The 25,736-nt window shown below is 59.0% G+C and overlaps 1 protein-coding gene across 1 annotated transcript; it reads left to right on the top strand.

Moving 5' to 3' along the window:
- Positions 1–302: 302 nt before the first annotated feature.
- Positions 303–14,275, top strand: GIPR (gastric inhibitory polypeptide receptor). Its single transcript, XM_065420963.1, has 13 exons — positions 303–359; positions 828–927; positions 1,839–1,946; positions 2,333–2,454; positions 2,812–2,915; positions 3,549–3,705; positions 4,430–4,589; positions 5,036–5,096; positions 6,812–6,881; positions 7,802–7,890; positions 12,378–12,516; positions 12,945–12,986; positions 13,898–14,275. The coding sequence occupies exons 1-13, from the start codon at positions 303–305 to the stop codon at positions 14,273–14,275; spliced, it is 1,587 nt and encodes a 528-aa protein (XP_065277035.1).
- The last annotated feature ends 11,461 nt before the right edge of the window (positions 14,276–25,736 follow it).

Raw genomic sequence — 25,736 nt, 5'->3', positions numbered from 1 at the left:
AGAGGGGGTCGGAGCCCTGCTTGAGGGTGGGATCTATCTGTGCCCATCCCCATGGCATCAGCTCATGTCTTTGCCGATGGGGGATCTGTTGGAGAGGGAGGCAGGTGTCCTGGGCCTCTGCTCTGCCGTTGAGACCAGCAGGGAGCCCCATTGCCAATCCATCCGGGTTGCTTCCCCCTAGGGCGCCTCTCCCCGGGTGCACCCCAGCTCTGCTGGAGAGGGACCGAGACAACCGCCGGCGTCTGCAGGACCCCTGAGCCGGACGCCGCTAGCTGGCCTCATGTCTGCACTGCAGCTGAAGCATGTGGGAGCCTTTTACTCTCTTCCTGCTGCTTGTGTCGCTCCAGGGAACAGCGGAGGTGAGACTGCACCCCAGGGCGCCCCCCCCCCACCCCCCCACGGCTGGCACTCAGCTCAGTGTCCCCCCCAGGCAGCACCTCAGACCCCTGTTGTTCCATCTCGGTGCAATACCATCCCCCGCAGCAACTGCACCGTAGCCAGCGCTCCTGCCCTGCTCCCCACAGCGCCCCCTGCTGGGCAAGACCAGGGCTGGAGTAGCTGGGAGCTCCCTGCACACCCAGCGCTCCTGTCCCACTCCCCACAGCACCCCCTGCTGGGAGAGGCTGAGACTGGAATAGCTGGGAGCTCCCCCACAGCCAACACTCCTGCCCTGCTCCCCACAGCGCCCCCTGCTGGGAGAGGCTGGGACTGGAGTATCCAGGAAGTTGTATTTTCCTCCATGTGAGCCCTGGGGCTGCAGTCTATTCAGGGGGACAGGGACATGGCTGCACCCCGAGCCCTTTGCCCCGACTCCCATCCCGTTGCAGGCGAGCTCCTCGGAGAAGTCAGCCAAGGACATGTTTGCGGCCTGGAGGCAGTACCAGCAGGAGTGTGAGCGCAGCATGGCCGAGGAGCCGTATCCCGCAGGTGAGGGGAGCGGGTTGTCCCTTCTGGGCCGGGGTTGGGGTGGGGCCAGCGGGTCTCATGAGTGCACCCGGCACCCACTCGTGCATCCCAGCCCCTCCTCTCGGCACATGTTGCCATGTTTGCGAACCCATGTTGTGTGTTCTTGCATGGGGTAGCGTGTTAGTGTGGCCCATGTGCATGCCTGAGCGTGGTGTCTGTGTGTGCCCTCTTGTGCGTGTGCATGCATGTGGTTGGCATGTGCATGGGGGAGCTGCCTGGATGGGGGTGGTTGTGCAGGCACATTTCTATGCGTGTGTGTGATTTGCGTGTGTGTCTGTGTTTGCAGAGGCGAGTTTGTGTGTGTGTGTGGTTTGCACAAGTGCATGTGATTTGCACGTGTCTGTATTTACAGAGGTGAGTTTGTGTGTGTGTGGTTTGCACATGTGCGTGTGATTTGCACGTGTCTGCATTTGCAGAGGTGAGTTTGTGTGTGTGTGGTTTGCACACATGTGCGTGTGATTTGCACGTATCTGTATTTACAGAGGTGAGTTTGTGTGTGTGTGGTTTGCACAGGTGCATGTGATTTGCATGTGTCTGCGTTTGCAGAGGTGAGTTTGTGTGTGTGTGGTTTGCACCCGTGTGTGATTTGCACATGTCTGTGTCTGCAGAGGCAAGTTTGTGTGTGTGAGTTGCACATGTGCACGTGATTTGCATGTTTGTGTAGGTGAGTTTGTGTGTGTGGTTTACACACATGCACGTGACTTGCCCATGTCTGTGGACGCTTAGGCCTGCTTGCCGTGCATGGGTCACACACGTGTGAATGTGATTTGCACATGGATGTGTGCGGCCGCCCAGGCCTGCATGACCGGCGTTTGCCCGTCTCTGTGACGTGCAAGTGTTTTAAACAGCCTCTTACCTTCATCCCCTCCCAGGCCTGGTGTGTAACCGGACTTTTGATATGTACGCCTGCTGGGGGGACACTCTGCCCAACACCACCGCCATGGTGCCCTGCCCGTGGTACCTGCCCTGGCATCACCACGGTAAATATCCCTTCCTCCGAGGCTCATTCCAGCCACACCCCCTTCCCATGCCTGCCCCCTCGGCCTGCCTGCTGGGACCCGCTCCCTGGGTGAAAGCTGTCCCTGAGCTACGGGGCTCGATTCTGATCTTGCTGGAATCCAGAGTAGGGGCCTGGGGCTGCTCTGCAGAGGACCAGGCCTGCGGGTGTCAGCTCCGAGCTCAGGCCCACGCAGAGTACGGTGATGTTAACCCTCGCGTCCCCACACCACCATGACTGAGGCCGCGGGGGGGGGGTCACTTTAAGGGCAGGGCGGGGACATCTGTGGGCAGTGGCGGTGTGGCTGTGGCTCACCCCTCTCCCCACCCCCGCCTGCCACTTGGCTCCCTCTGGTCTCCTCCCCGGCAGTTCGTGGCGGGTTCGTGATGCGGCTCTGCGGCCCGGCTGGCCAGTGGGTGACGGACGAGTCGGGGCTGCCCTGGAGGGACCACTCGCAGTGCGAGGATCTCAGCACAGACCACCCCTTCCAGGTCAGTGCCCCTGCCGGCCAGTCCACAGGCTGCTTCCCAGCCTGGCTCCCAGCTCCTAAGCTACGCGGCTTTCTCTCCTGCTGCTCCCACCCAGCCTCCAGCTCCCTCTGAGCTCTGGCAGTCCCTCCCTCTCCAGCGCTGGAGGGATCTGTTGGCTGGATGCGGCGCTGCCCGGGAAGGATCCAGCAGCCGGGTCCCCGCTCTGTTTGCAGATCAATGCCCGCACCAGTCCCTGATTGTCCTAGCAGGGGGCGCCCTCCCCTGTAAATGCTCCGAGTGGCAGGGGTGGGGCGGAGGGAGGGGGCGAAGGAAGGGGCAAGGAGCCCGGACCTGACCCTCCGCCGTGTCCCTTTGCAGAAGCAGATGCGGTTCCTGGAGCAGTTCCGGCTGATGTACACCGTGGGCTACTCCCTCTCGCTGGTCTCCCTGCTGCTCGCCCTGCTGCTGCTCCTGGCTTTCAGGTACTGCAGAGCCCGTGGGCATGATGGAGTTAATGGTCCAGATCCTGATGTCAGTGCAGATGGCATGCACTGAGGTCACTCGGGATTTGCACCCAGGTCGCAAGGCAGGGTTCAGACCCGTGGGTTTTATCTGTACCATCTCCCTCTTAAAAAAGCAAGTTTCCTTTAATAATTAAGGGCTTGATCCTGGATTTGGGCCCGATGGGGTGCCGTGCCGCTCCCCAGTTTGACACTCCCTTTACTGCAGGAGTCACTCCTGTTTGACTCTCCCTCTGCTCTTGGTTTGCTCCATGTGGATGGGGCACATGGAGCCGGGCCTGCAGAGTTACCCGGTGTAAAACCAGAGTAAGCGAGACTGGGATCAGGCCTGGACAGCTCATCTTGATTTTTAGTTACGCTGTCCATTTCTGGCATTGGTCAGTTTCACTCCTGGTTAGTCAGTGTCACGCCCAGGGCCCCAGCCCAGAGCCCAGCGCTGTACAGCCCAGCTGTCTTCACCCGCTGGCTCAGCGTGACTCTCGGCATAAGGGCGCTCGCAGGTGCTCGGTGTAGATGACCACAGCTGATTAGTTTCAATGCTGGAGTACGGCTGCCCTCCCATCCCCCCGACTGATGGTCCCACCCCTTCTGCAGGAAGCTGAGGTGCACCCGCAACTACATCCACGTGAACCTCTTCCTCTCGTTCATGCTGCGGGCCGTCTCCATCCTCACCCGGGACGCCCTCCTCCGCGTGCGCTTCTCCAAGGACCTGCGGCACGAGGGGGACTTCTTCCATCTCCTCGGGGACCAGGTACTGCCCGGCCCTGGGCGTCACTCCCAGAGGGGACGGGGGGAGCAGATCCAGCCAGCTGGGCTGAGGGCTGAGCCCCTTTCTGACCCCGGGGAGAGGGGGAGGGAATCCCTACCTCCAAGTGGGGGCACTGCAGGGAGCACCCCGTACATCGGGGATGAAAGCCCGGGGACCCCCAAGATCAGCAGCTAGGCAGTATGGGCCAGACCCCAGCTGGCTTAAATCAGCACTGAAATTCATGGAGCCGTGTCCGCTGTGATCCAGCACCAGTGGCGCTCTGGCCCGTTTACACCAGCTCCGGACCTGGCCCCAGGCTGAACCACTCCCAATAGGCACCATGGGCAGCAGGGTTAGGCGTGGGATCAGCGAGGTAATCCGGGGGTGGGAGGGATCCACCTGCGTATCCGTAGGGTGTCCCCACCACAAAGGAAGGGGAATTACTCAGAGCAATGGGACGAAAGGCAGTATAGGGAAACTGAGGCTGGATTCCGGGCAAAGCTTCCTGACTCGAAGATCCGTGGGGTGGGGGAGTTGCCTCCCCAGGGGAAGGGCTGGGAGCATCCCCATGGGAATCTGGGCCAAGCCATGGGGGGACCGACTGTAGGGGACGCCCTTGCCCCAAGCGGGGATGGGCTGGCCGTGACCTGATGGGGCTCCTCCATCCGCCACCCTCCAGCATTCCCACCTCTCTCTGCTCCTCTCCCCCCCTTCCCCGGGGGCTCAGGCTGCCGCCGGCTGCCGCCTGGCTCAGGTCCTGACCCAGTACTGCGTCGGCGCCAACTACTACTGGCTGCTGGTGGAAGGGCTCTACCTGCACAACCTGCTTGTGCTGATGGCCATCTCGGAGGAGAGCTGCTTTGTGGGCTACCTGCTTGTCGGATGGGGTGAGTGGGGCCGTGCAGGCATGGCCGGGAGGGGGCATGATGGAGGTACTGCAATGCTCGCCCGGGCATAGGGAGACCCCCTTTGGTGACCCTAGGCAATGCAGGCTGGGAGCTGGAAAGGGCCCCAGGGTATGTCTGCATCCAGCAGCCCCCCGAAAGAATCCTCTTTAGGTGCTTGCCCCAGCCTGGCCCTGCTCTGCCGCAAAGGGCAGTGCGGGGCTCCACCCACAACTCCTGCAGTGTTTCACAGCAGGTCTAGGCATCCCGGTGGGTAACGCGCCGGAGTCCTGTCTCCACTACCACTAGCACTCCCACTAGTGGCAGAGATGCACCCACCAGAGAGGAGAGGGAAAATGCTAGAGTGTATGACGCTGTACACAGGGGGGAATCTCACGGGTGGGGCTGGAGAACAAAACCCTAACTGCTGCGTCTGTCTGTCCATCTAGGAGCCCCCATCCTGTTTGTCATTCCCTGGGTGATCATCAGATACCTCTATGAAAACAATCAGTAAGTCCGGCCAGCGAAATCTCTCCGGTTCAGGGTCCGGTACAGAAAGAAAGTGCTTGGAAATCCTCGAACATGGGGTGGCCTTGTCAGCGGGTCTCCAGGGAGCAGGGCGGGAAACGGGGGGTTTGGTGCCAGGAAACATTTTGAGGGGAAACATTTAAAAATCCATTTTGTTTTCTTCAAAAACGTCCAGGTTTTCGTCGAAAATCCAAACCCTGAGGTTTAAAAAATAAACAATTTTAGGATTTCAGCCAACATTTCTCAGCCTTCAGTTGCCAAAAACACGAGGGGGGAAATTGGCTAAAAACGAACCTTTCCATTTTGATGAAAAAGTCACTTCTTGTCCAAAAAAAACATGTCGAATCAAACGTCCCGAGCGGCTCCAGCCCGAGACGGACGCCGTTTTCCCCATCCCTGTTCCACACCCATGTAAACGGGTGTGTGTGAGCTCGCTGCATTCACAGCACTTTGCAACCCCAGACCCACACATGAGCGTCGCTTGTAGGACTTGACCCATCCATCTCTGGTGTATCAGCTAACGGGCTAATTCTGCTAGCCAGAGCGAGTAACAGCTCCGAGGCTCTTATGTGCTCCAGCCAGAGGTTCTCAACCTTTTTCTTTCTGCTATAAAAACTTCACGGCCCACCTGTGCCACAACAACTGTTTTTCTGCCCCCACTCCACCCCTTCCATGAGGCTCCGCCCCTGCCCCACCTCTTCCCACCCCTTCCCCGCCCCCATTCCAATCCCATCCCCAAAGTCCCTGCCCCAACTCCGCCCCCTCCCTGTCTCTATTCCAACTCCTTCCCCAAATCCCCGCCCCGGACCCGCCTCTTCCCCGCTTCCTCCCCTGAGCACGCCATGTTCCCACTCCTCCCGCTCCCTTCCGGAGCATGCTAACGCTGTTTGGCAGCGGCCGGGCAGGAAGCGCTGGTAGGTAGGCGGAGGCGCGGGGACGCGGCGCGCTCAGGAGAGGGGGAGGAGGAGGTGGAGCAGGGGAGGAGGGGCATGCTCAGAGACCCCCTGCTTGAGAACCACTGGCTCCAGCTACCTGTAGGGGTTAGGAAGGGATCCCCCCCCCCCCCACCCGTCCCGATGTATTCTGGGTTTGGGGTTTTTTAATCTCCTTCCTCTGAAGCATCATGTACACAGCTGGAGATGGGAGCCTGGACTGGGTGGGCCAGGGCGACCCCGAGAATTCTCTCTCTGGTGCTTGGCTGGCTGGTCCTTGATCCCATGCTCAGGGTCGGCTTTCGGGTGCGGAAGGAATTTGCCCCCAGGTCAGACTGGCTGTGGCCTTGGGGGACTTTTTCCCCTTCCTTTGCTGTATGGGGCATGGATCGCCCAATCAATCCCCTGCCATTGGCGGGGCCCCAGTGCCCATCGGTCCCTGGTGTTCTCTGCCTGTGGCCCATGAGCGTTTAGTCTCCTGGGGGCTGTAATACTTTGATCTGACGGAGGTTGCCGGGCTTGGGGTGGGGGCGGCTGGGTGGGGTTTAGTGGCGGGTGCTGACAGGAGCTCAGGCCAGATGATCTGATGGCCCTGGCGGGGAGCAAAGGCCAGCCCTCGGCTGATCTGGGTCACAGACAGAACTGTGCTCACGGGGGGAGAGAGAAGGCTGGTGCCACCTGGGAGGCTGCTAACTCCTGTCACCACCCCACCCGGCTGGGCAGGTTCCTCCCTCCCAGCCAGTTTGACGTGAGTTGGTTTTCCAGGTGCTGGGAGAGAAATGATAACATGGCCTATTGGTGGATTATCCGCTGCCCCATCCTGCTGGCCATCCTGGTGAGTTACAAACACCCACTGTTCTTCAGACAGCCAAGAGGCAGCTACTCCAGTCCTGGTCTCCCCCAGCAGGGGGCGCTGTGGGGAGCGGGCACTGGCGGTGGGGGAAGCTCCCGACTACTCCAGTCCTGGTCTCCCCCAGCAGGGGGCACTGTGGGGAGCGGGCACTGGCGGTGGGGGAAGCTCCCGACTACTCCAGTCCTGGTCTCCCCCAGCAGGGGGCACTGTGGGGAGCGGGCACTGGCGGTGGGGGAAGCTCCCGACTACTCCAGTCCTGGTCTCCCCCAGCAGGGGGCACTGTGGGGAGCGGGCACTGGCTGTGGGGGAAGCTCCCGGCTACTCCAGTACTGGTCTTGGCGCTGTGGGGAGGGGAGGGCGCTGGCTGTGGGGGGAACTTCTGGCTTCTCCATTCCCAGTCTCACCCAGCAGGGGGTGCTGTGCGGAGCAGGCGCTGGCTGTGGGGGAGCTCCCAGCTACGCCAGTCCTGGTCTCACCCAGCAGGGGGTGCTGTGCGGAGCAGGCGCTGGCTGTGGGGGAGCTCCCAGCTACGCCAGTCCTGGTCTCACCCAGCAGGGGGTGCTGTGGAGAGCAGGCGCTGGCTGTGGGGGAGCTCTCAGCTACGCCAGTCCTGGTCTCACCCAGCAGGGGGTGCTGTGGAGAGCAGGCGCTGGCTGTCGGGGAGCTCCCAGCTACGCCAGTCCTGGTCTCACCCAGCAGGGGGTGCTGTGGGGAGCAGGGTGGGAGCACTGGCACCGGGGGGTGATGCTTTCTCCTCCCTATGTATAAAGCGCCACTCTCCCTCCCCTATGTAAACACCAGCCCTGCTGCAGGGGCTCCCAGCCCATCCCCAGGGCAGAGGGTACCAGTGGGGAGTGGTGCCCCCTGACCTTCCCATGTGTAACTTACTCTCTCTCTCCCAGGTTAATTTTGTCATATTCCTCCGTATCATTAAGATCCTGGTCTCCAAACTCCGGGCTCACCAGATGCGCTACACGGACTATAAGTTCAGGTAGGCAGGGGCTACCCCTCGCGGCGCCCCCAGCTGGGAGCCCCGGCTCCCTGCAGCAGCATTGACTCTGGCAAACTAAGTGTGGTGGTACCACTTCCAGTGGGACAAATCCAGGGAACAGGGCAGGGGCTCACTCGGGGCGCTCTTCTCCGACACTCAGTGCTGGCCTCAATGTCCCAGTGGGGCACTAGGGGGTGCTGTGCTGCAAGGCGGGGTGGGGGCTCCCTAGGGGGCGCTCTCCCCTCCCAGTCAGTACTGATCCCAGGGCCCCAGTGGGGAACTAGGGGGCGCTGTGCTGCAAGGCGGGGTGGGGGCTTCCTAGGGGGCGCTCTCCCCTCGCAGTCAGTACTGACCCCAGGGCTCCAATGGGGCATAGGAGGCGCTGTGCTGCAGGGTGGGGTGAGAGCTCAGAAGGGGGCATTTGTGATGGGATCTCCAGCATAGGCGCCGACTCCGTGGGTGCTGAGGGGCTGCAACACCCATGGGGAAAAATTAGCGGGTGCTCCGCACCCACCTGCTGCCAAGCTCCCCCTGCCCCCACCCCCTCCTGGCCTCCTCCTCCCCCTCCCAACGCTTCCCACCCGCAGCCTAACAGCTGTTTGGCGGCGCTTAGGACTTTCTGGGAGGGAGGGAGGGAGGGAGGGGGAGGAGTGGGGACACGGCGCACTTGGGGGAGAAGGTGGTAAAGAGGCGGGGCAGGGGCAGGAACTTGGGGGAAGGGGATGGAATTGGGGGGGGCAAGGGTGGTGCAGGAGCCGGGGGGGTTAGGGGCAGGGGGGTTGAGCACCCACAGGGCAGAGGGGAAGTCGGCGCCTATGATCCCCGGGGTACAACCTGGGACTGTGGGACCGCTGTGCCCCCTTAACTCTCCACCCAGCGCTGTCTCACACAAAGCTATGCCAGTGACAAACAGCAAAACCCCTCCAGGCGCCGTGATCCCTCAGCCTGTGGAGCCTACACCCAGCCAAACTGCATGAATGCTCCCTGAGCCATTCATGAATCCTACAGAGAGAGGCACCAGCCAGTCACCCCAGCCCCCAGCCTGCCACCCCAGAAATATACCAGCATACGCTGCTCAAGATGCCCTTGGAACGTGCAAACTCATTAATTAGTTCACCACTTGCTCAAAGGGAAGTGGCCATGCACCAGCCTTTGTAATCTGAGCTGAGATTCCCCAAGTACTTCAGCCGAGAGCACACTGTTCTAGGTAAAATAGAAAACAGATTTATTAACTCCACAAATAGCCAAATTTTAAATGATTCTAGGGAGCAGGCAGAGAGAGCCAAGTTGGTTACCTAAGAAATAAAGAGAAACACAGTCTAAATTCAACAAACGATGTAGGACTTGAAGCAAGCAGGGTCTCTTGATTCAACCCTAACAGATGTTTCAGCTCCTCAGTACAAAGACTGGGTTCCCTTCCAGCCTGGGACCAATCTCCCCAGTTCAAAGTCTTTGTCTTCCAGATGTTGAGATCAGGGGAAGAGGCCAAGTGATCATTGAATGTCAGGGTTTGAAGGGACCTCAGGAGGTCATCTAGTCCAACCCCCTGCTCAAAGCAGGACCAAATCAATCCCCAGGCAGATTTTTGCCCCAAATCCTTAAATGGCCCCCCCTCAAGGATTGAACTCACAACCCTGGGTTTAGGAGGCCAATGCTCAAACCACTGAGCTATCCCTCCCCCCAATGATGTCACTGTCCCTCTTTTATACTTTCTTCCATCTGCTAGAAAGCTCCTTGCTGTGACATGGGGGTCAGACAGTCTCCAGTGCGTACCTCAGTAGTTCTCAACCTTTCCAGTCAACTGTACCCCTTTCAGGAGTCTGATTGGTCTTGCGTACCCCAAGTTTCACCTCACTGAAAAGCTACTTGCTTACAAATTCAGACCTAAAAATAGAGCAGTGTCACAGCGCGCTAATACTGACCAATCACTGACTTTCTCATTATTACCATACAATTATAAAATAAATCAATTGGAATATAAATATTGTACTTACATTTCAGTGTGTATGACATAGAGCGGTATAAACCAGTCCATCATCTGTATGAAATTTTAGTTGGTACTGACTTTGCTAGCGCTTTTAATGTAGCCTGTTGTAAAGTTAGGCAAACATCTAGATGAGTTGATGTACCCCCTGGAAAGCTCTGTGTGCCCCCAGGAGTACCCGTGCCCCTGGTTGAGAACCACTGGCGTCAGGGCCGGATTAACTCTCCTGTGGGTGCGGGGCTATTAGATTTTGTGGGGCCCCTGTATACAAGTCTTTTTCCTAATTTAAAAGAAAATGATGACAATTATGACATCGAGGCTATTAACGCTATACTAAACTTGCCTTTTAATTAACATAAAGCCATTCTGTGGTTACATTTCAGTCTTAAAACATGTAGAATATAGTTACGTTAATTCAAAATAGCCTACTTCTTACCTTAGAACAGCTGATATATTCGTTTCTTTCTGGGAGGGAGTTTGGGTGCAGGAGGGGGCTCCAGGCTGGGGCAGAGTGTTGGGGTGCAGGAGAGGGTGAGGGGTGCGGGCTCTGGGAGGGATTTGGTACAGGAGGGGATTCTGACCTGGGGCAGGGGGTTGGGGTGCAGGAGGGGGTGCGAGGTATAGGCTCCGGCCGGGAGGCGCTTACCACAGGTGGCTCCTGGCCGGCGGCGCAGCAGGGCTCAGGCAGGCTGCCTTCATGCTGTGGCCCCACGCCGCTGCTGGCATGTCTCTGCACACCCCTTGGGGGAGGGAGACAGCGGGTAGGGTGACCAGATGTCCCGATTTTATAGGGACAGTCCTGATTTTGGGGTCTTTTTCTTATATAGGCTCCCATTACCCCCCACCCCCTGTCCCGATTTTTCACGCTTGCTGTCTGGTCACCCTAACAGCGGGTCTCCGTGCGCTGCCCGCGCCCGCAAGTGCCACCCCCGCAGCTCCCATTGGTCGGGAACCGGTCAATGGTAGCTGCGGGGACGGTGCAGGGGGCAGGGGCAGCGCACGGCATCCCCTCCCCCGCCCCGCCAGGGGCCACAGAGACCTGCCAGCAGCCAGCCCCTTCCGGGAGCGGTGTGGGGCCACGGCATGCAGGCAGCCTGCCTGACTCCTGCTGCGCCGCTGGACTTTTAGCGGCCTGGAGATCGCGATCGACTGGCAGAGGCTCCAGGATCGACCAGTCGATCGCGATCGACGGGTTGGTGACCACTGAATTGTCTATAATTATGGATTTATGTTTGCGGGGCCCCCCTTAGCCCGAGGCCCTGGGCTGCAGCCCCTAAAGCCCCGGCGTTAATCCGGTCCTGACTGGTGAACATGCCCTTTCTCAGGAGCTTTTGGGAGAGTGGATTCTTCCTGATGGGCCATTAACACCTGTCTGGCCAGGGATAGATGCTCCTTTGTTGTCACTGAAAGGCCAGCTGTGGGCGTTCCCAACCTCACACCGTATTTCAGTAACACACACATAGCACAACTTCATAACTTCCCATCCGCTAGGACACACAACCCAACAGGAGACGCGTGTTCAACAGATCAAGACTTTTAAAATGATACCTCACAAGGCGTTGCACAAAACACATCATCATCATCTCCCCATGGTGAATATGGGGGCTCCAGGGTGCTACTTGGAGGTACAGAGTGTCACAGCACTCTTCCCTGGCAGTCAGTGCTGGCACCAGAGGGGCACTAGGGGGCGCTGTGCTGCAGGCCGTGGGGCAGGAGCTCAGTACGGGGTGCTCTCCCTTCACAGTCAGTGCTGACCTTATGCCCTAGTGTGGTGCTGGGGGGCGCTGGGCTGCAGGGAGCGGGACGGGGGCTCGGCAGGGGGCGCTGGGCGGCAGGGAGCCGGGCGGGGGCTCGGCAGGGGGCGCTGGGCGGCAGGGAGCGGGGCGGGGGCTCGGCAGGGGGCGCTGGGCGGCAGGGAGCCGGGTGCGGGCTCGGCGGGGGGCTCTGGGCTGCAGGGAGCTGGGTGGGGGCTCGGCAGGGGGCGCTGGGCGGCAGGGAGTGGGGCGGGGGCTCGGCAGGGGGCTCTGGGCTGCAGGGAGCGGGGTGGGGGCTCGGCAGGGGGCTCTGGGCTGCAGGGAGCGGGGTGGGGGCTCGGTGGGGGGCGCTGGGCTGCAGGGAGCCAGGTGGGGGCTCGGCGGGGGGCGCTGGGCTGCTGGAAGTTCGATCTCATGGCCAAGACGCAGAAAGCCTGGTCCGTGCCTCAGCTGAGGCCAGGGACTATCCCATGACACCGTGGAAACCCGGAGCATCAGCCGGATGCACTGAGCGGTCTGAGAACTGGCCCTGCCACCTGGGGGGCTGGGAAGACGCCAGGCTGGGATCCCAGCCCCGCTGGGGGAGGCCCACACCCTGCGGCTGGTTCCCTCAGCATTGCCTCGGAGGGCCATGCGGTCTGGCTGGGCTCTGGGCTGCGGCCAGCTCGGAGCTGACCTGCCCCGTGGGACGACTGTGGGGCTTGGCAGGGGGGCAATTCACCCCCCACTTCCCTGTTGCTCTCTCCCAGGCTGGCCAAGTCGACGCTGACCCTGATCCCGCTGCTGGGCATCCATGAGGTGGTGTTTGCCCTGGTGACGGAGGAGCAGGCCCAGGGGACGCTGCGCTACGTCAAGCTCTTCTTTGAGCTTTTCCTCAGCTCCTTCCAGGTAGGGAGCAGAGCCGGACACCCCCAGGGCTGGGGGCTGGGGCAGAGGGGTGCCGGGGCCACCCAGCCCCGAAGGAATGGGGGTGAGGGAACAGGGACCGGCCTACCCAGGGGCTGGGCTTCAGCTCTGGGGATTGTTTGCAGGTGCCTGCTATTGGGTTGGACAGAGACGTGTTCCCCAGCATCCCCCACTCAAGCCACGTGGGGTGCTGTAGGGTCAGCCCCCTGGCACCCAGAGGCCTGCGAGGCACAGGTGTGGTGCCGCCGGCTGAGCAGGGAGCTGGCCGAGGGCAGCTCCACGCCGAGCAGCCGTGGAATCCGGCCTGGGCATGGAGCCTCCCGAAAGGCAGCTTCACCCCACCTCTCCACCCCTGGTGTGTCCCAGGGGACCTGGGCCCAGCCCTGCCTTTATCTGCTCTTGTCTTGCAGGGTCTTCTGGTGAGCATCCTCTACTGCTTTGTCAACAAGGAGGTAGGTTCCCCACCACCACCACCAATAGGAGCTGACAGAGCAGTTTCTGATTCCCCTTCACACGCCGCAGTGCTGGCTCCCAGGCGAAAGGGTAGGGGCCAGCGCCCTTCCCAGAAAGTGGTGGGTGAGAGATCACGCGGTGCAGGCATGCCACGGGGCGCTGGCAGCAGAGCCGGGCTGGGGAGTAGAGGCAAGGCATTGCACAGCAGCTAATGCGTTATTATTTATTGGGGAGGGGTGGAGGGGCCTGATGGCCAAGGCTCAGCTGATGCTACATCTCAGTGATGACCCCTTTGCAGGGCTGGAGTGGATCTATTCAGGCCGGATCCTCTGCTGGTGTAAACTTCAAGGGAGCTCTGCTCATTGACCCCAGCTGGGATCTGGCCCGTTGACTCCAATGGAGCTACGGCCCATTGACACCAGCTGGGATCTGGCCCGTTGACTCCAATGGAGCTACGGCCCATTGACACCAGCTGGGATCTGGCCCGTTGACTCCAATGGAGCTCTGCTCATTGACCCCAGCTGGGATCTGGCCCATTCACTCCAATGGAGCTACGGCCCATTGACCCCAGCTGGGATCTGGCCCGTTGACTCCAATGGAGCTCTGCTCATTGACCCCAGCTGGGATCTGGCCCATTCACTCCAATGGAGCTACGGCCCATTGACACCAGCTGGGATCTGGCCCGTTGATAGTGAACACCTTTCTTTGCATACAGCTCCCTCTCTCTCTCTCTCCATTTACAAGACACAATGGGATACCAATATCACACCATCATTTAACCCCCCGCTGGCTTGTGTGAAGCCTCTTGCACTGCTATGGCTTCCCCCTGCCCCCCCAAGAACCAAGGGTCTCACCCCGTCCCCTGGGCATCACGTGACCCCCCCGCCTCCTTTTCTCTGCCCTGCTTCAGGTCCAGTCTGAGATCCGGAGGAAGTGGCAGAGGTGCCAGCTGGGCGCGAACCTGCTGGAGAAGCCCGGCCACAGCTGCAGCCACGGGCCGTCCTGCCGCTGCCAGCAGGGCAAGGCCTCTGAGGTGGGCTGCCCCCGGCGCCCCAGCCCCCTGGGGAAGAGGGGAGCAGAGGCGGCGTCCAACTGCAGCTCGGAGAACTCCACGGGCGGCTCCCAGCTGCAGCAGCAGCAGCGCCGCCCCTACGCCAGTACCACGGGCAGCAAATCCTACTCCTACATCCCGGTGCAGACGCAGCCGGCAGGCAGGCTGGGGGGCAAGGAACTGCTCCCCAGTGCCAGGGAGCCTGGGGACAAGAAGATCTCGGAGAGCTGTTGCTAAAATCAAACTCGGGACCCTTCCCGCCTGCTGGCCCAGGGGCCGGGAGAGAGGAGCCGGGTTCTGGACTCCTTCAGACTTTCCCTGTCTTGGGCAGGGGGCCGTCACTGAACCACTAGGGATGGAGGGAAGGGGGTGTTGGGGGTGGGGCATGGTGCACAGGGTACCTGGATACCCTCACTACCTGGTATCCTTTCCGCAGGGCACGGTGCCCCCCTGGAGTGCCCGTGGACAAATGCCGTGGGCGCGTATGAGTCCACTGTGGCCCACAGCTGTTGCTGAGACTCGGGGGACGTCCAGCTGGGGTCAGTGCAGAGGCACGTCTCCTTGGGCCTGAGGTGGGCACACCCAGCCCCCTGGGAATCCAGCCCCCCACCTCCCTTGTAGGGGGCTCCCTTGGTACTGTGGAGCTGGCATAAGGGCCCTGCTCTCAACCTCCTGTGTAGAGGCGACTCAGGGCGCGGCCAGAGAGCACTGCACTGTGGCTATTCCCCGCCCCCACGAGGGCCCATAGGGGGTGGACCGGGGCATGGCCAGATAGCACTGCGCTATGGCTATTCTCTGCCTCCCGTCCCCCTCAGGCCTATAGGGGGCGGATAGAGGGTGGAGCTGGAATCCACTGTGCTGTAGGTATCGGGCCCTTAGGACGTGGAGCAGCAGTTAGATCACCCCTGAGGTCTCCCTGAGGGGCCAGGCAGGGCCTAGAGAGTGCACTGGAGCTTAAGTCCACCTCCTGCCATCCTTGCCTCAAGTACAGAGATGGGGAAATGGGCCCTGGATGTGTGTCCACCTTTTTTGAATGGCCAGTGGCTCCTGGCCTCAGTGACACCCTGTGGCAGTGAGTTCCACAGGTTAACTGTATGTGGCATTAAAAAAGCGTTGATTTTCTTGCATGTGTTGCCTTTGAATTTGATGGGATTTGAACCCGCAGAGTGTGGGGTGCTACCTGTATAAGTGCAAGGCTTATAGAGGTGAGTGGGAGGGTGTGATGGGTTGGATCACAGAAACCCCTTTGGAACTGCCAACTGATGTGCTGAGACTACTTCTAACCCGTTTTCCCTGGCAGCTTGGGACTCCAGAACCTTGCCTGTTTGAGCCAGACACACTAGCCTGCTACAAACCCAGACCCAGGTCTGAACCATGTCCCCCAAAAGCTGCAGGCTTAACTGAAAACAGCTTAAGAAGTGTTTCTGTCTCCAATACTCAGATGCCCAGCTCCCAATGGGGTCCAAACCCCAAATAAATCCATTTTACCCTGTATAAAGCTCATAAATTGTCCACCCTCCATTCCTCAACAAAAAAACTTCAAAAACAGACTCCAACGTGAAACTGCAGAACTGGAATTAATTTGCAAACTGGACACCATCAGATTAGGCCTGAATAAAGCCTGGGAGTGGTTGGGTCATTACAAAACCTAAACCTATTTTCCCCAATACTAATTTCCCCCTACTGTTACCCACACCATCTTGTCAACTGTCTGAAATGGATCACTCTCATTACCACTTCAAAAGTTATTTTTCCTCCCTTGGTATCCTGTTAAGTGAATTGTCTCGTTAGACTGACCTCACACTTGGTAAGGCAACTCCCATCCTTCCATGTATTTATACCTGCTCCTGTATTTTCCACTTCATGCATCTGATGAAGTGGGTTCTAGCCCACGAAAGCTTATGCCCAAATAAATTTGTTAGTCTCTAAGGTTAAAGATGGATTCCAGTTCAGGTCACATGATCACATGTCACTGTAAGACTTCATTACCCACTTGCCAGCACAAACCTATACAGGAAGACTTACAAGTAAACAGCCATCTGCAGTCAATTGTCCTGGTTAATGGGAGCCATCAAGATTCCAAACCACCATTAATGGCCCACACTTTCCATAATTACAATAGGCCCTCAGAGTTATATTTCATATTTCTAGTTTCAGATACAAGAGTGATACATTTATACAAATGGGATGACCACACTCAGTAGATAATAAGCTTCGTACTGATACCTTACAAGAGACCTTTTGCATGAAGCATATTCCAGTTACATAGCTCAGTGGTTTGAGTATTGGCCTGCTAAACCCAGGGTTGTGAGTTCAATCCTTGAGGGGGCCACTTAGGGATCTGGGGCAAAATCAGTACTTGGTCCTGCTAGTGAAGGCAGGGGGCTGGACTCGATGACCTTTCAAGGTCCCTTCCAGCTCTAGGAGATAGGATATCTCCATTAATTACTAATTAGCATATTTTCATAAAATCATATAGGGTGCAACGTCACAGAGGGTCCAAACCAAAGTGCTGGGGGCTGGTCACCAGTTTATCCCTGTCTCCTGCCAGACCAGGACGATTAGCTTATCTCGCCTGGTGTCCTACCTCCTGCCGTAGCTCAGACAAGCAATGGGCAAGCGTGTGACCAACCCCCACTATGTTAGTGTGCCGTACTCCAGAGCCTTGGACATGGGGTCGGGGGTGTAGAAGAGCCTCCAGAAATTGCACCGTCTCCCCCGTGTATTTAACTGAATAAAATGAAACCATGGCGACAGCGCCTCATTGCCACTGCCGCACAACTGCAGCAACAAGGCGTGGGGCTGCCTTCTAGCTCGCCCACAAGGCAGGGGCTGCACACCCGGGCTGCTGGGCCATCTGATCTGGGTCAGGATGGGCCCTGCTGGCTTTAACCCAGTGGCTGGTCAGACAGAGGGAGGATACAAGGCCTACTCCTGGCACCCTGGGGAGCTCCATCCTTAGCTCCAGCGGCCGGGGCGTGGACCTGGGTCTGGGTCTGGAGGAGGTGGGATCTAGGCCTTGTTCCCTGGGCGTGGCTCACAGCTGCAATGCCCAGGCAGATTCCCAACCGTGGCTCTCCGGTGTCCCGTGCCGGCCACTTCCCCCCACGATGGGACAATGGGCCCCAGGATGTGGGATCTGCCCCACTATGCCCCTGCCTTGAAGAGGAAACCCCTGACTATCGCTGATGAAAGAGATCGGAGATAGCGCATATGGGGGGGCTGGGAGGAGAGGGCCAGAGACTACAGCTCCCAGAATGCCCCTGCTCCGGCCAGACCAGAGACTACAGCCCCCAGAATGCCCCTGCTCCGGCCAGACCAGAGACTACAGCCCCCAGAATGCCCCTGCCCTGGCCAGACCAGAGACTACATCCTCCAGGATGACCATGGGGAAGGCCAGAGACTACAGCCCCCAGAATGCAGTGCGGGGGCGGCGGACGCTCTGGGAACCCCTGTGCGTGCAGACCCTGGGGGCGCCTGCGCAGTGCAACCCGGAAGCGTTGGGAGGAGGAGGAGTTGCTGCTGGGGGAGGGGGCAGCGCGCCTGGCCCCTGTCCAGGGGTAAGAGCTGGGGAGCGAGGAGAGGGGTGGGGGCTGCGGATATAGGGGATGGGGCTGTGAGGGTGGGGGAGGGGCGTGCAGGGGATGGGGCTGTGAGGGTGGGGGAGGGCAGGCAGGGCTGGGGTTATAAGCTGTTGGGGTGGGGGCTCATGGGGCTGTGGGGGAGGGGCAATAGGGTGTTGGAGGGGGAGGGCAGGCAGGGCTGGGGTTATAGGCTGTTGGGGTGGGGGCTCATGGGGCTGTGGGGGAGGGGCAATAGGGTGTTGGAGGGGGAGGGCAGGCAGGGCAGGGGTTATAGGCTGTCGGTGTCGTGGGGGCTCGTGGGGCTGTGGGGTGTCCGAAGGGATGAACTGGGGGTGGGGTGGGGAGGGTCTTACTTTTGATGGTGTGTTACAAGGACTTAGCCCTTGTGTGTGTCTCGCTCACTGAGCATCCCGTGGCAAGGCCCCACCCGACTGGCGCTTCCTTCGTGGCCTGCAAGCCCCCTCCCACCCCCGAATGACCCGATCACTGGTTTCCATCAGTAATGCACGGCGGGGTGGGGACTTGTGCGTCCAGAAACCGGAACCTCCCCTGACCCCTGCTCATTGGCAAGTGGTTTCCTGCTGGTGGGCAGCAAATGAGATGGGGGGTGTCTCTGTCTGGTCTGGTTCAGTTTAAGCATTTGGGGGCAAGGGCCATCTGTTTATACAGCTCCTTGTGCAATGGGGCCCTGTTCTTGGTTGGGCTTTAGGTAGGACCGTACTAAGCATCATGATTAATAACAAGGATCCAGTTGTGAAGTGGCACCCAGGGAGCCCCCTGCTGCACATCTCTGGGGAGACCTCACCTGGGATCCTTTGTTCTGCTTTGGGCACCTCGTTACCAGAAAGCCATTAACACATTGGAGGGAATTCAGCCACAGGGAGCTGAAAGGATTGAAGGGGCCACGCTGAGAATCAAATATTTAGCTTGACTAAATGAAGACTAAGAGTCAGTCTTACCTACAGCTCCATGCGGATGAAGGGGTCTACTGGCAGGGAGTTCCCTGCAGGATCGGGTGTAGAGGGCAATGGGGCCTAGTGGATAGAGCACTGGGGTGGGAATCAGGATACCTTTTCTTGGCTCTGCCACTGTCCTGCTGGATGACTTTGGGCCAAGTCACAGCCCTCTAGGTGCTTTGGTTTCCTGTCTGTAAAACAGTTTGAGATTTACTCATGAAAAGTGCTAAGTAACAAGGTGGGATTACGAATTAAGCCCTGAAGTGCTGAAACGCCCAAGGAGGGAAAGGACTAATTTAGGCTGTTACAGATGGGTATAACGAGCGGTAAAGGGATTAAATGAAATTGAGGGGAAGCGTCTCACCCACAGGGCCGGCTCCAGGCACCAGCCCAGCAAGCAGCTGCTTGGGGCGGCACGTCCGGGACTGAAGCGGTGGCGGTAGAGCTGATCGCGATCACGGCTTTTTTTGCTTTTTTTGCTTTTTGCTGCTTGGGGCGGCAAAAACCCTGGAGCCGGCCCTGCTCACCCATCAGATGTATCTGGCTGCGGAGGCCTCTCCCCACGTGGGGCCTTTAAAATTAAGGCTGGGCAAAGCACTCGGAGCTATTGCAAGGTGCAGGCCCGGAACGGGAATGGCTCAGGCGTGATCAAACTCACTGGTCTTCTCATCCTATGCTGCGGCTGTCCTAGGTAGTTTGAAACCGATCTTCAAAAGACAGGGCTGCAGAGGTGGGCGGGCTCCCCAAAGGGGTGTCATGGCTGTGAGCCGTGGACTGTGCTGAGCGTGGTGTGGTCAGCAGCCCTGTCGCGCCGAGGCTGGGGTGCTGAGTAGGGCCGAGCGCAGGGCTGTGTGGAGCTGTGGCAGCTGCTGTTTCTCTGTAAATGAAGCTGTGGCGGGGTGTCCGTTTGCCCCACAGTAGCTAGGAAAGAGATGGTGGGTGGATTACGCAGGATACTGGCACTGAATTTTCCTCAGGCCATGTCTACACTACAGACCTATGTCAGTATAACAATATCATTCAGGGTGTGAAAAATCCATAACCCCCTGTGTAGACAGCACTATGCTGACAGGAGACCTTCTCCCACCGACATAGCTACTGCCTCTCGGGGAGGTGGATTAACTATGCCGATGGGAGACCTCTCTCCTGTCGGCGTAAGAGCGTCTTCACTTAAGTGCTACAGCTGCATCGGTGCAGTGTTTTCAGTGTAGACGTGCTCTCAGCCAATTGGAGGGGCTGTACACCAGATGTGCAATTCCCTGAGCGCTGATTGGCTGTGGAGGTCTGATTTGCATAACAGTTGTGTGGTTGTGTCTCCGTAACTGACTGTACAGTGATTATATAAATCCTGGGAGTCTGAGAACTGACCTCAGCTTCCTGTCCATGTGCCCATAACAAACATGGCCTCCTCCACTTCTGGCAACCCTCCCCTCCCTCTCAGCTTCCTGGCCATATTCCCACAACAAACATGGCCCCTCCAGTTTCGGACACCCCTTGTTTGGCGCTGCACCGCCCCCTCTAACCTGAGAGTACATATAATCCATCCCCCAAACAAGTGGTCTTTAAGCTGTTGGAGTGGGGAGTGTGAAATGGAGCAGAGGCAATGTGGTGCAGTGGTTCGAGCAGGATTCTTGGGTTCTTTCTATTCTTTTGCTGACGAGACAATGTCACGTAATTTCTGCTAATTGATTTCTCTCATCTGTATAATCAGGGCCGGCTCCAGGCACCAGCCTTCCAAGCGGGGCCGCAGCCGGGCTCGCCGCCCTCCCCCGGCGCTCCGGCCGGCTGGGGAGAGCGGGGCCGCGACCGGGCTCGCCGCCCTCCCCCGGCGCTCTGGCCGGCCGGGGAGAGCGGGGCCGCGGCCGGGCTCGCCGCACTCCCCCCGGCGCTCCGGCCGGCCGGGAAGACCAGGGCCGCCCTCCCACCGCGCTCCGGCCGGTTGGGGAGAGCGGGGCCGCGGCCGGGCTCGCCGCCCTCCCCCTGGCGCTCCGGCCACTGGGGAGAGCGGAGCCGCGGCGGGCTCGCCGCCCTCCCCCGTCACTCTGGCCAGCCAGGGAGAGCGGGGCCCCGGCTGGGCTCTCCGCCCTCTTCCCGGCGCTCCGGCCGGCCGGGGAGAGCGGGGCCGCGGCTGGGCTTGGCGCCCTCCCCTGCTGCGCTCCCCGCCGGGGGGCGAGGGGCGGCGGGAGGCTTTTTTGCCTGGGGCGGCAAAAAAGCCAGAGCCGGCCCTTTGTATAATGGAGACCCCTGTTGTCCTACCTCCTGAAGCACTTTGCCTGAAAAAACACCACCCAGTGCTTAGTAGGGTATTGACAAGGGTGGGATCAAGTGGTGCACCAGGGTCCCAAGTGGGGTAGCCACATTTGGTGGGACTGGTGAGTTCTCTGGGCATCAGGCAAGGAGGCGAAAGGAAAGAAGCCCAGTATAACAACTGGGAGGTGAACCTGGTAACAGCCTTATGCCAGGCTAACCTGCCTCTTGGCCTCAGAGTTCATTCAGCTTGGGACATGGTGGTCAACGCATCTGAGTTGCTCAGATACCTCAGTAATGGCACAGCCTATGAGCTTAAACAAGAATCAGCAGGATAGAAATGCCGTAAACAGTTCCTCCACCCCACCCCACGTGTACAGGGAAATTCAACTCTTGTGTGTGTGTCCTTGCTTCGTCCGTGCCCCACAGTTGGGCTGGGGTTTGAGAGGCGGGTGCTGGGGTTGTGTAGGCCTTACACAAACAAATCAAAAGAGCTTGAAATGTTCCCGGAACCCAGCTTGTATTTCAGACTAGGCAAAGGTGCTGCCTTCTGCCTGAGTCCTGAGGCGTTCAAGCTGGATGACTTGAGGGCGTTCCCGAGTGGGAAGCGGGTTCTCTTACCGGAGGCGAGGTTCGTACGTGCGCTAACCCTCTGGTTTGGCCTGGGGTCGTGAGGTTAGCTGGAAGGAGGAAGGTGCTAATGTGTTGCCCGGAAAAGCTCTGGGGAAGTGGTGCCCAAAAGGGGAACCCGCTCCTCAGTTGGAGGAAGGAGACTGTCCAAATAGCAACCAGCATTTGCTCGGCTTCAGGACCTTTGCTGCAAATACTCATCAGCCGGGCCTGGCCGGCCTCCTGCAAGGCAGGTATTATCCCCTTTTATGGACGGGGAAACTGAGGTTCAGGGAGGGGGGAAGTGGCTTGCTCAAGTCAATGCGGTGGCTGGGAGCGGAACCCAGGAGTTCTGACAAGCAGAGTCGAGCTTGTGAGTTCGTTGTCCTTTTGGCCTCTTCTGCTACTGCAGCAGGTGGGGCCCTGGGCTCCTCCGTTCCAGTTCAGTCCTGCTTCCAGCAGTAGCCTGTCCTAATTGGTTCAGGAAGAGGTAAACCCCTCCTCCCCCACTATTCAACTGACCAATCAGATAGCACTGTACCACTGTCACCCACTGGAGAGGGGGATACCCTCCTTCCTGCCCTCAAAAAACTGGTGTTGAAGGGTTCCCTGGAAATACCTGAGCTAGATCAAATTGTTTGGCAAATGCGCTGGTACTCGAGGTTCAGTAGCCCTTGTGACTTCCATCCTTGTGGATGCTTTCCTTACCCTTAAATGCCTAATCCCTTTCTGAGTTCTTTGCTTCGGAAATACCCTGCTGCAGTGAGTTCCATAGGTGAATGACACACGATGCGTTAAGCATGCTCAGAGATATGCCCTGGGGTTACCATTTTTGATCTCCAGCTTTCCACCACCCCTCTGCTCTCCAGCCCCTGTGTGCTCGGTGCCTGGGGAGCTGATGGGGCGTGCCGATGCCTGCATCAGATGGGTGGGAGTTCGTAAATGTCAAATTCCTACCTATGCCCTGGCTATAAAACAATTGTCACCTGGCGAGGAAAGGCCTCTGCTGAGCATCACAGGACCAGCCCAGGTTCAGCAGAATCAGACGCTCCCATAGGTGTGGCTGGGATTGAGGCTAATCGAAACTCTGGGCTAGAAGATGTCGCTTTGTCGCTGTTGTGCAGTCGGGCCGGCTGAGAGACTGAGGCTACATCTACACTACAGGGGGGGGTCGATTTAAGATACGCAAATTCAGCTACGCGAACAGCGTAGCTGAATTCGACGTATCAGATCCGACGTACCCTGTTGTGAGGACGGCGGCAAAATCGACTGCCGCGGCTCCCAGTCGACGGCGCTTACTCCCACCTCCGCTGGTGGAGTAAGCGCGTCGATTCGGGGATCGATTGTCGCGTCCTGACGAGACGCGATAAGTCGATCCCCAAGAGATCGATTTCTACCCGCCGATTCAGGCGGGTAGTGTAGACCTAGCCTGAGTGGGGAGAGAGAGGATCCCTTTGCTTTGAAGCGTCAGGCCTAATTGCAAGAGGCATGACGCTATCCCTCCATCTGGTACTTATAACACCCTCTTCATCACAGCATCCGACTTGTTCCGGGGTGGGTCGTCTGAACGGCTGGATTTGGGTTGAGGAGAGGTGGCCGCGCGACCAAGGCTTTGAAAACCCAGCAAACCATGAGCACTGTTCTAGGACTGGAGCAGAAAGCGCTCCCCCTCTCACGCGGCATCTGCTGCTTTCCTAGAGCCGGGAGCCCGCTTCCCGCTGGGGGCCCAGCTCCGGAGAAGCAGCGAGACGCTGCAGCAATGGGCCCGCTGGAAATTCATTGATTGCTGGAGCTTGGGGGGACCTGGGCTGAGTTTGAGAGCAGAGCTGGGATGCGCAGGCTGGCTACAGGTGTCGGCAGCTGGTGGGACCGGCCGTGGAGTGGTGGGCGAGCAGCCGGGGGTGCAGAGCAGGGCTGGTAAATCCCCCTTGTGCTTAGGGAGTTGGCTCTGCCCTTGCAAGGTCTTTTGCGGGGGAGTGTTTCAATTCTTAGCCCTATGGAGCCTTCTCCTCTCAGGCATCCCAGACACCCCTCCCTGAGCTGCCGGAGCAGATGGATGGCAGTAGGGTTGCCTGTGTACCAGGGGCTGCTGTCCCTTTAAATGCAGCTTGTCAATCAGTGCAGGGAGGCAAGGGAACGTCTCAAATTGGCAACTCTCTTGCAGAAGTGAAATGCTCAGGAGGTGTCTAAAGGCAAGGGAGGAGGCAGATGGCACCAGCTTGGCTTAAAGGGGCATCACAGAATTCACTGGCCCGGTCCTTGCTCTGCTGAGATCTCACTCCTTGTCATAACTCCTGGCGTTCAGAACCTTGGGGGTCCGGAATACTGCGTCTACACTAGGCTCACCTGGGACCAGCTTGCCTCCATCACCTGCTTTCCTCTCCAGCCCTAGCTGCTTCTCGGTTCCTTCCCTCTGAGTTTCCATTCTAATGGCACTGGAGCAGACCCGGCTGGGAGGAGAGTTGGGGATGGAGGAAGCCCACAGAGCAGTGAAAATTCAGGGTAACTTTGAATTGAACTTGGAGAGAGGAAGAAAACCAGCGAAGGGAAGCGGGGAAGGTTGGAACGGGGGAAGCCGGCCCAGGGGGTGTCGTGTTTTGGAGCTGGTGGAGATGTCTCCTAGGGCTTTGTTTGTATCCTGTGCAGATTTTTTCCTGACTATCCCCACTTGGCAAACAGGTGGACGTGTGATACCTACATAGTGAGGCTCCAGGGCACGGAGCCTACCAGGCTGTTACTTGCCTACCAGGCTGGGGAGCTGATCCACCACTACGGGGTGCTACTGGAATAGCGAGAATCTCAAGAGGAGAGGGCACTGGGTCTAATCCAGGGTCGGCCACGGACATGCTGGGGACCAGGGGCCTCCAAGCTGGGGTGTGAGGATGATGAATTCTGGCTGCTATTGTAGAGGTTCCCCTAGAGGCATTGGCTGGGCGGTGGAAGGGTTCGGGTAGCAATTCTCCGCAAGGCGAGAGCTGGTGTTCAGGCCGTAATTGACCTGCTCCTCCTCCTTTCCTTGCGTATCTTTGTCTTCCCTCTGTGTGCTTTGTGGCGACCCCGAACCGCCAGCATCTTCCCCTTCCACAGAGCTGCTGTACAGCTCCAGGGGCAGCATGTGCCCCGGACCTGCTCGCAGTCTGTGCCCTCTTCGGGTGAGATGCCAGTGGAAAGATGCCCAGAGAGGGACGCCAAAGTCCCAGACTGACCAGGACTGAAGCCAGGCAAAGATCCATATCCGCCAACATCTCTCCAGCCAGGCCGGCCTCTTCCGCAGCCCCTTCATCATCCCGGGAAGCAGGGGGTTCTGTGGAGCGTCAGAGATGTGCCCAGACATGGGCAGAGGGATACAATTAGGACAGGCATGGAGGCCTGGCATCCTCCTTGCCCTTTGGAGGCCTCCCCTAGAGAGGGAAAAGGAGATATTACTGCTGCCGACTCCAGGAGGTCAAGCGTTTATAGAACAAAAGGACCAGGGTTCTAATCCGGGCTCCCTCCGTGCGTGGGTGGGATGGTGGTTGCAGGATGAGGGGAGCTGGGTGTGCGCCGTAGAGTCCAGCCCTGCCGGGTATCGCAGTACAGCCAAGATTCGGGGGCTAAGGCAGTGGATCTGGCTCCACGTGGATGTAGCATGAACATAAGCAGTGCGAAGGTGGCGTCAGCCCTGAGGCCAAGGAGTGTGTCTGCTGCTGCAGAAAGGCCTGGTAGGGGAAGGCGGACACCCCAGCACGCCGCCAGGATAACGGGCGGGAGGATTCTCCGTTGCTTGGAGTCTTTCCAGCAGCTGGGATGTGTCTATTCTAGTTCCCCAGGAATTATTATTCTCTGCTCTGGGTTATGCAGGAGGGGCCTTCCCATCTACAATTAACATGCACTGGGCTAGGATGTAAGCGCTGGGCGGATCACACCTTGCCATCCTCCCAGGCTGTCTGCAGAGTCAGGCAGACGTTGCGGCATCAGGTCGCGTGTGGACGATGAAGAAGGGAGGCCCCCAGCTTTTCAGGGGAGGTTTGCCTGCCGCGTCCCCAGCTGGCTGGCCAAACCGAGCCAGGGAGCTCCAGGAAACCGAGATGGGGAATGACCCTAAAATGTGGACGCTGCCCCTGCAGCCCGAGAGCGCAGAACTGGGGTTTGGGCTGGGCCGCCATCCCGGGACCCCAGGCCCTCTGGCTCACTGGGCTCCTGCTTCAGACTCTGTCCTGACCCACGGGAGGAGGCAAAGCCAGAGGGTGGCATGCAGACCCCTCCCTGGCAGGGCGGGTGTTTGCAGGGCAAGCTGTGCCTCCAGGCTGGCGCGGAGGCCAA

This window comes from Emys orbicularis, chromosome 21 (genome assembly GCF_028017835.1).
Source record: "Emys orbicularis isolate rEmyOrb1 chromosome 21, rEmyOrb1.hap1, whole genome shotgun sequence".
Lineage (NCBI taxonomy): Eukaryota > Metazoa > Chordata > Testudines > Emydidae > Emys > Emys orbicularis.
Note: the sequence above shows the minus strand (reverse complement) of the source record. Positions and strands in the feature narration are given on the sequence as shown.

Excerpts from the sequence above, each read along its gene's own strand:
- GIPR (XM_065420963.1), top strand. The coding sequence starts at position 303 with ATGTGGGAGCCTTTTACTCTCTTCCTGCTGCTTGTGTCGCTCCAGGGA. Across the intron at positions 360-827 it reads CGCTCCAGGGAACAGCGGAG|GCGAGCTCCTCGGAGAAGTC; the intron begins GTGAGACTGCAC and ends ATCCCGTTGCAG. Across the intron at positions 5,097-6,811 it reads TACCTCTATGAAAACAATCA|GTGCTGGGAGAGAAATGATA; the intron begins GTAAGTCCGGCC and ends TTGGTTTTCCAG.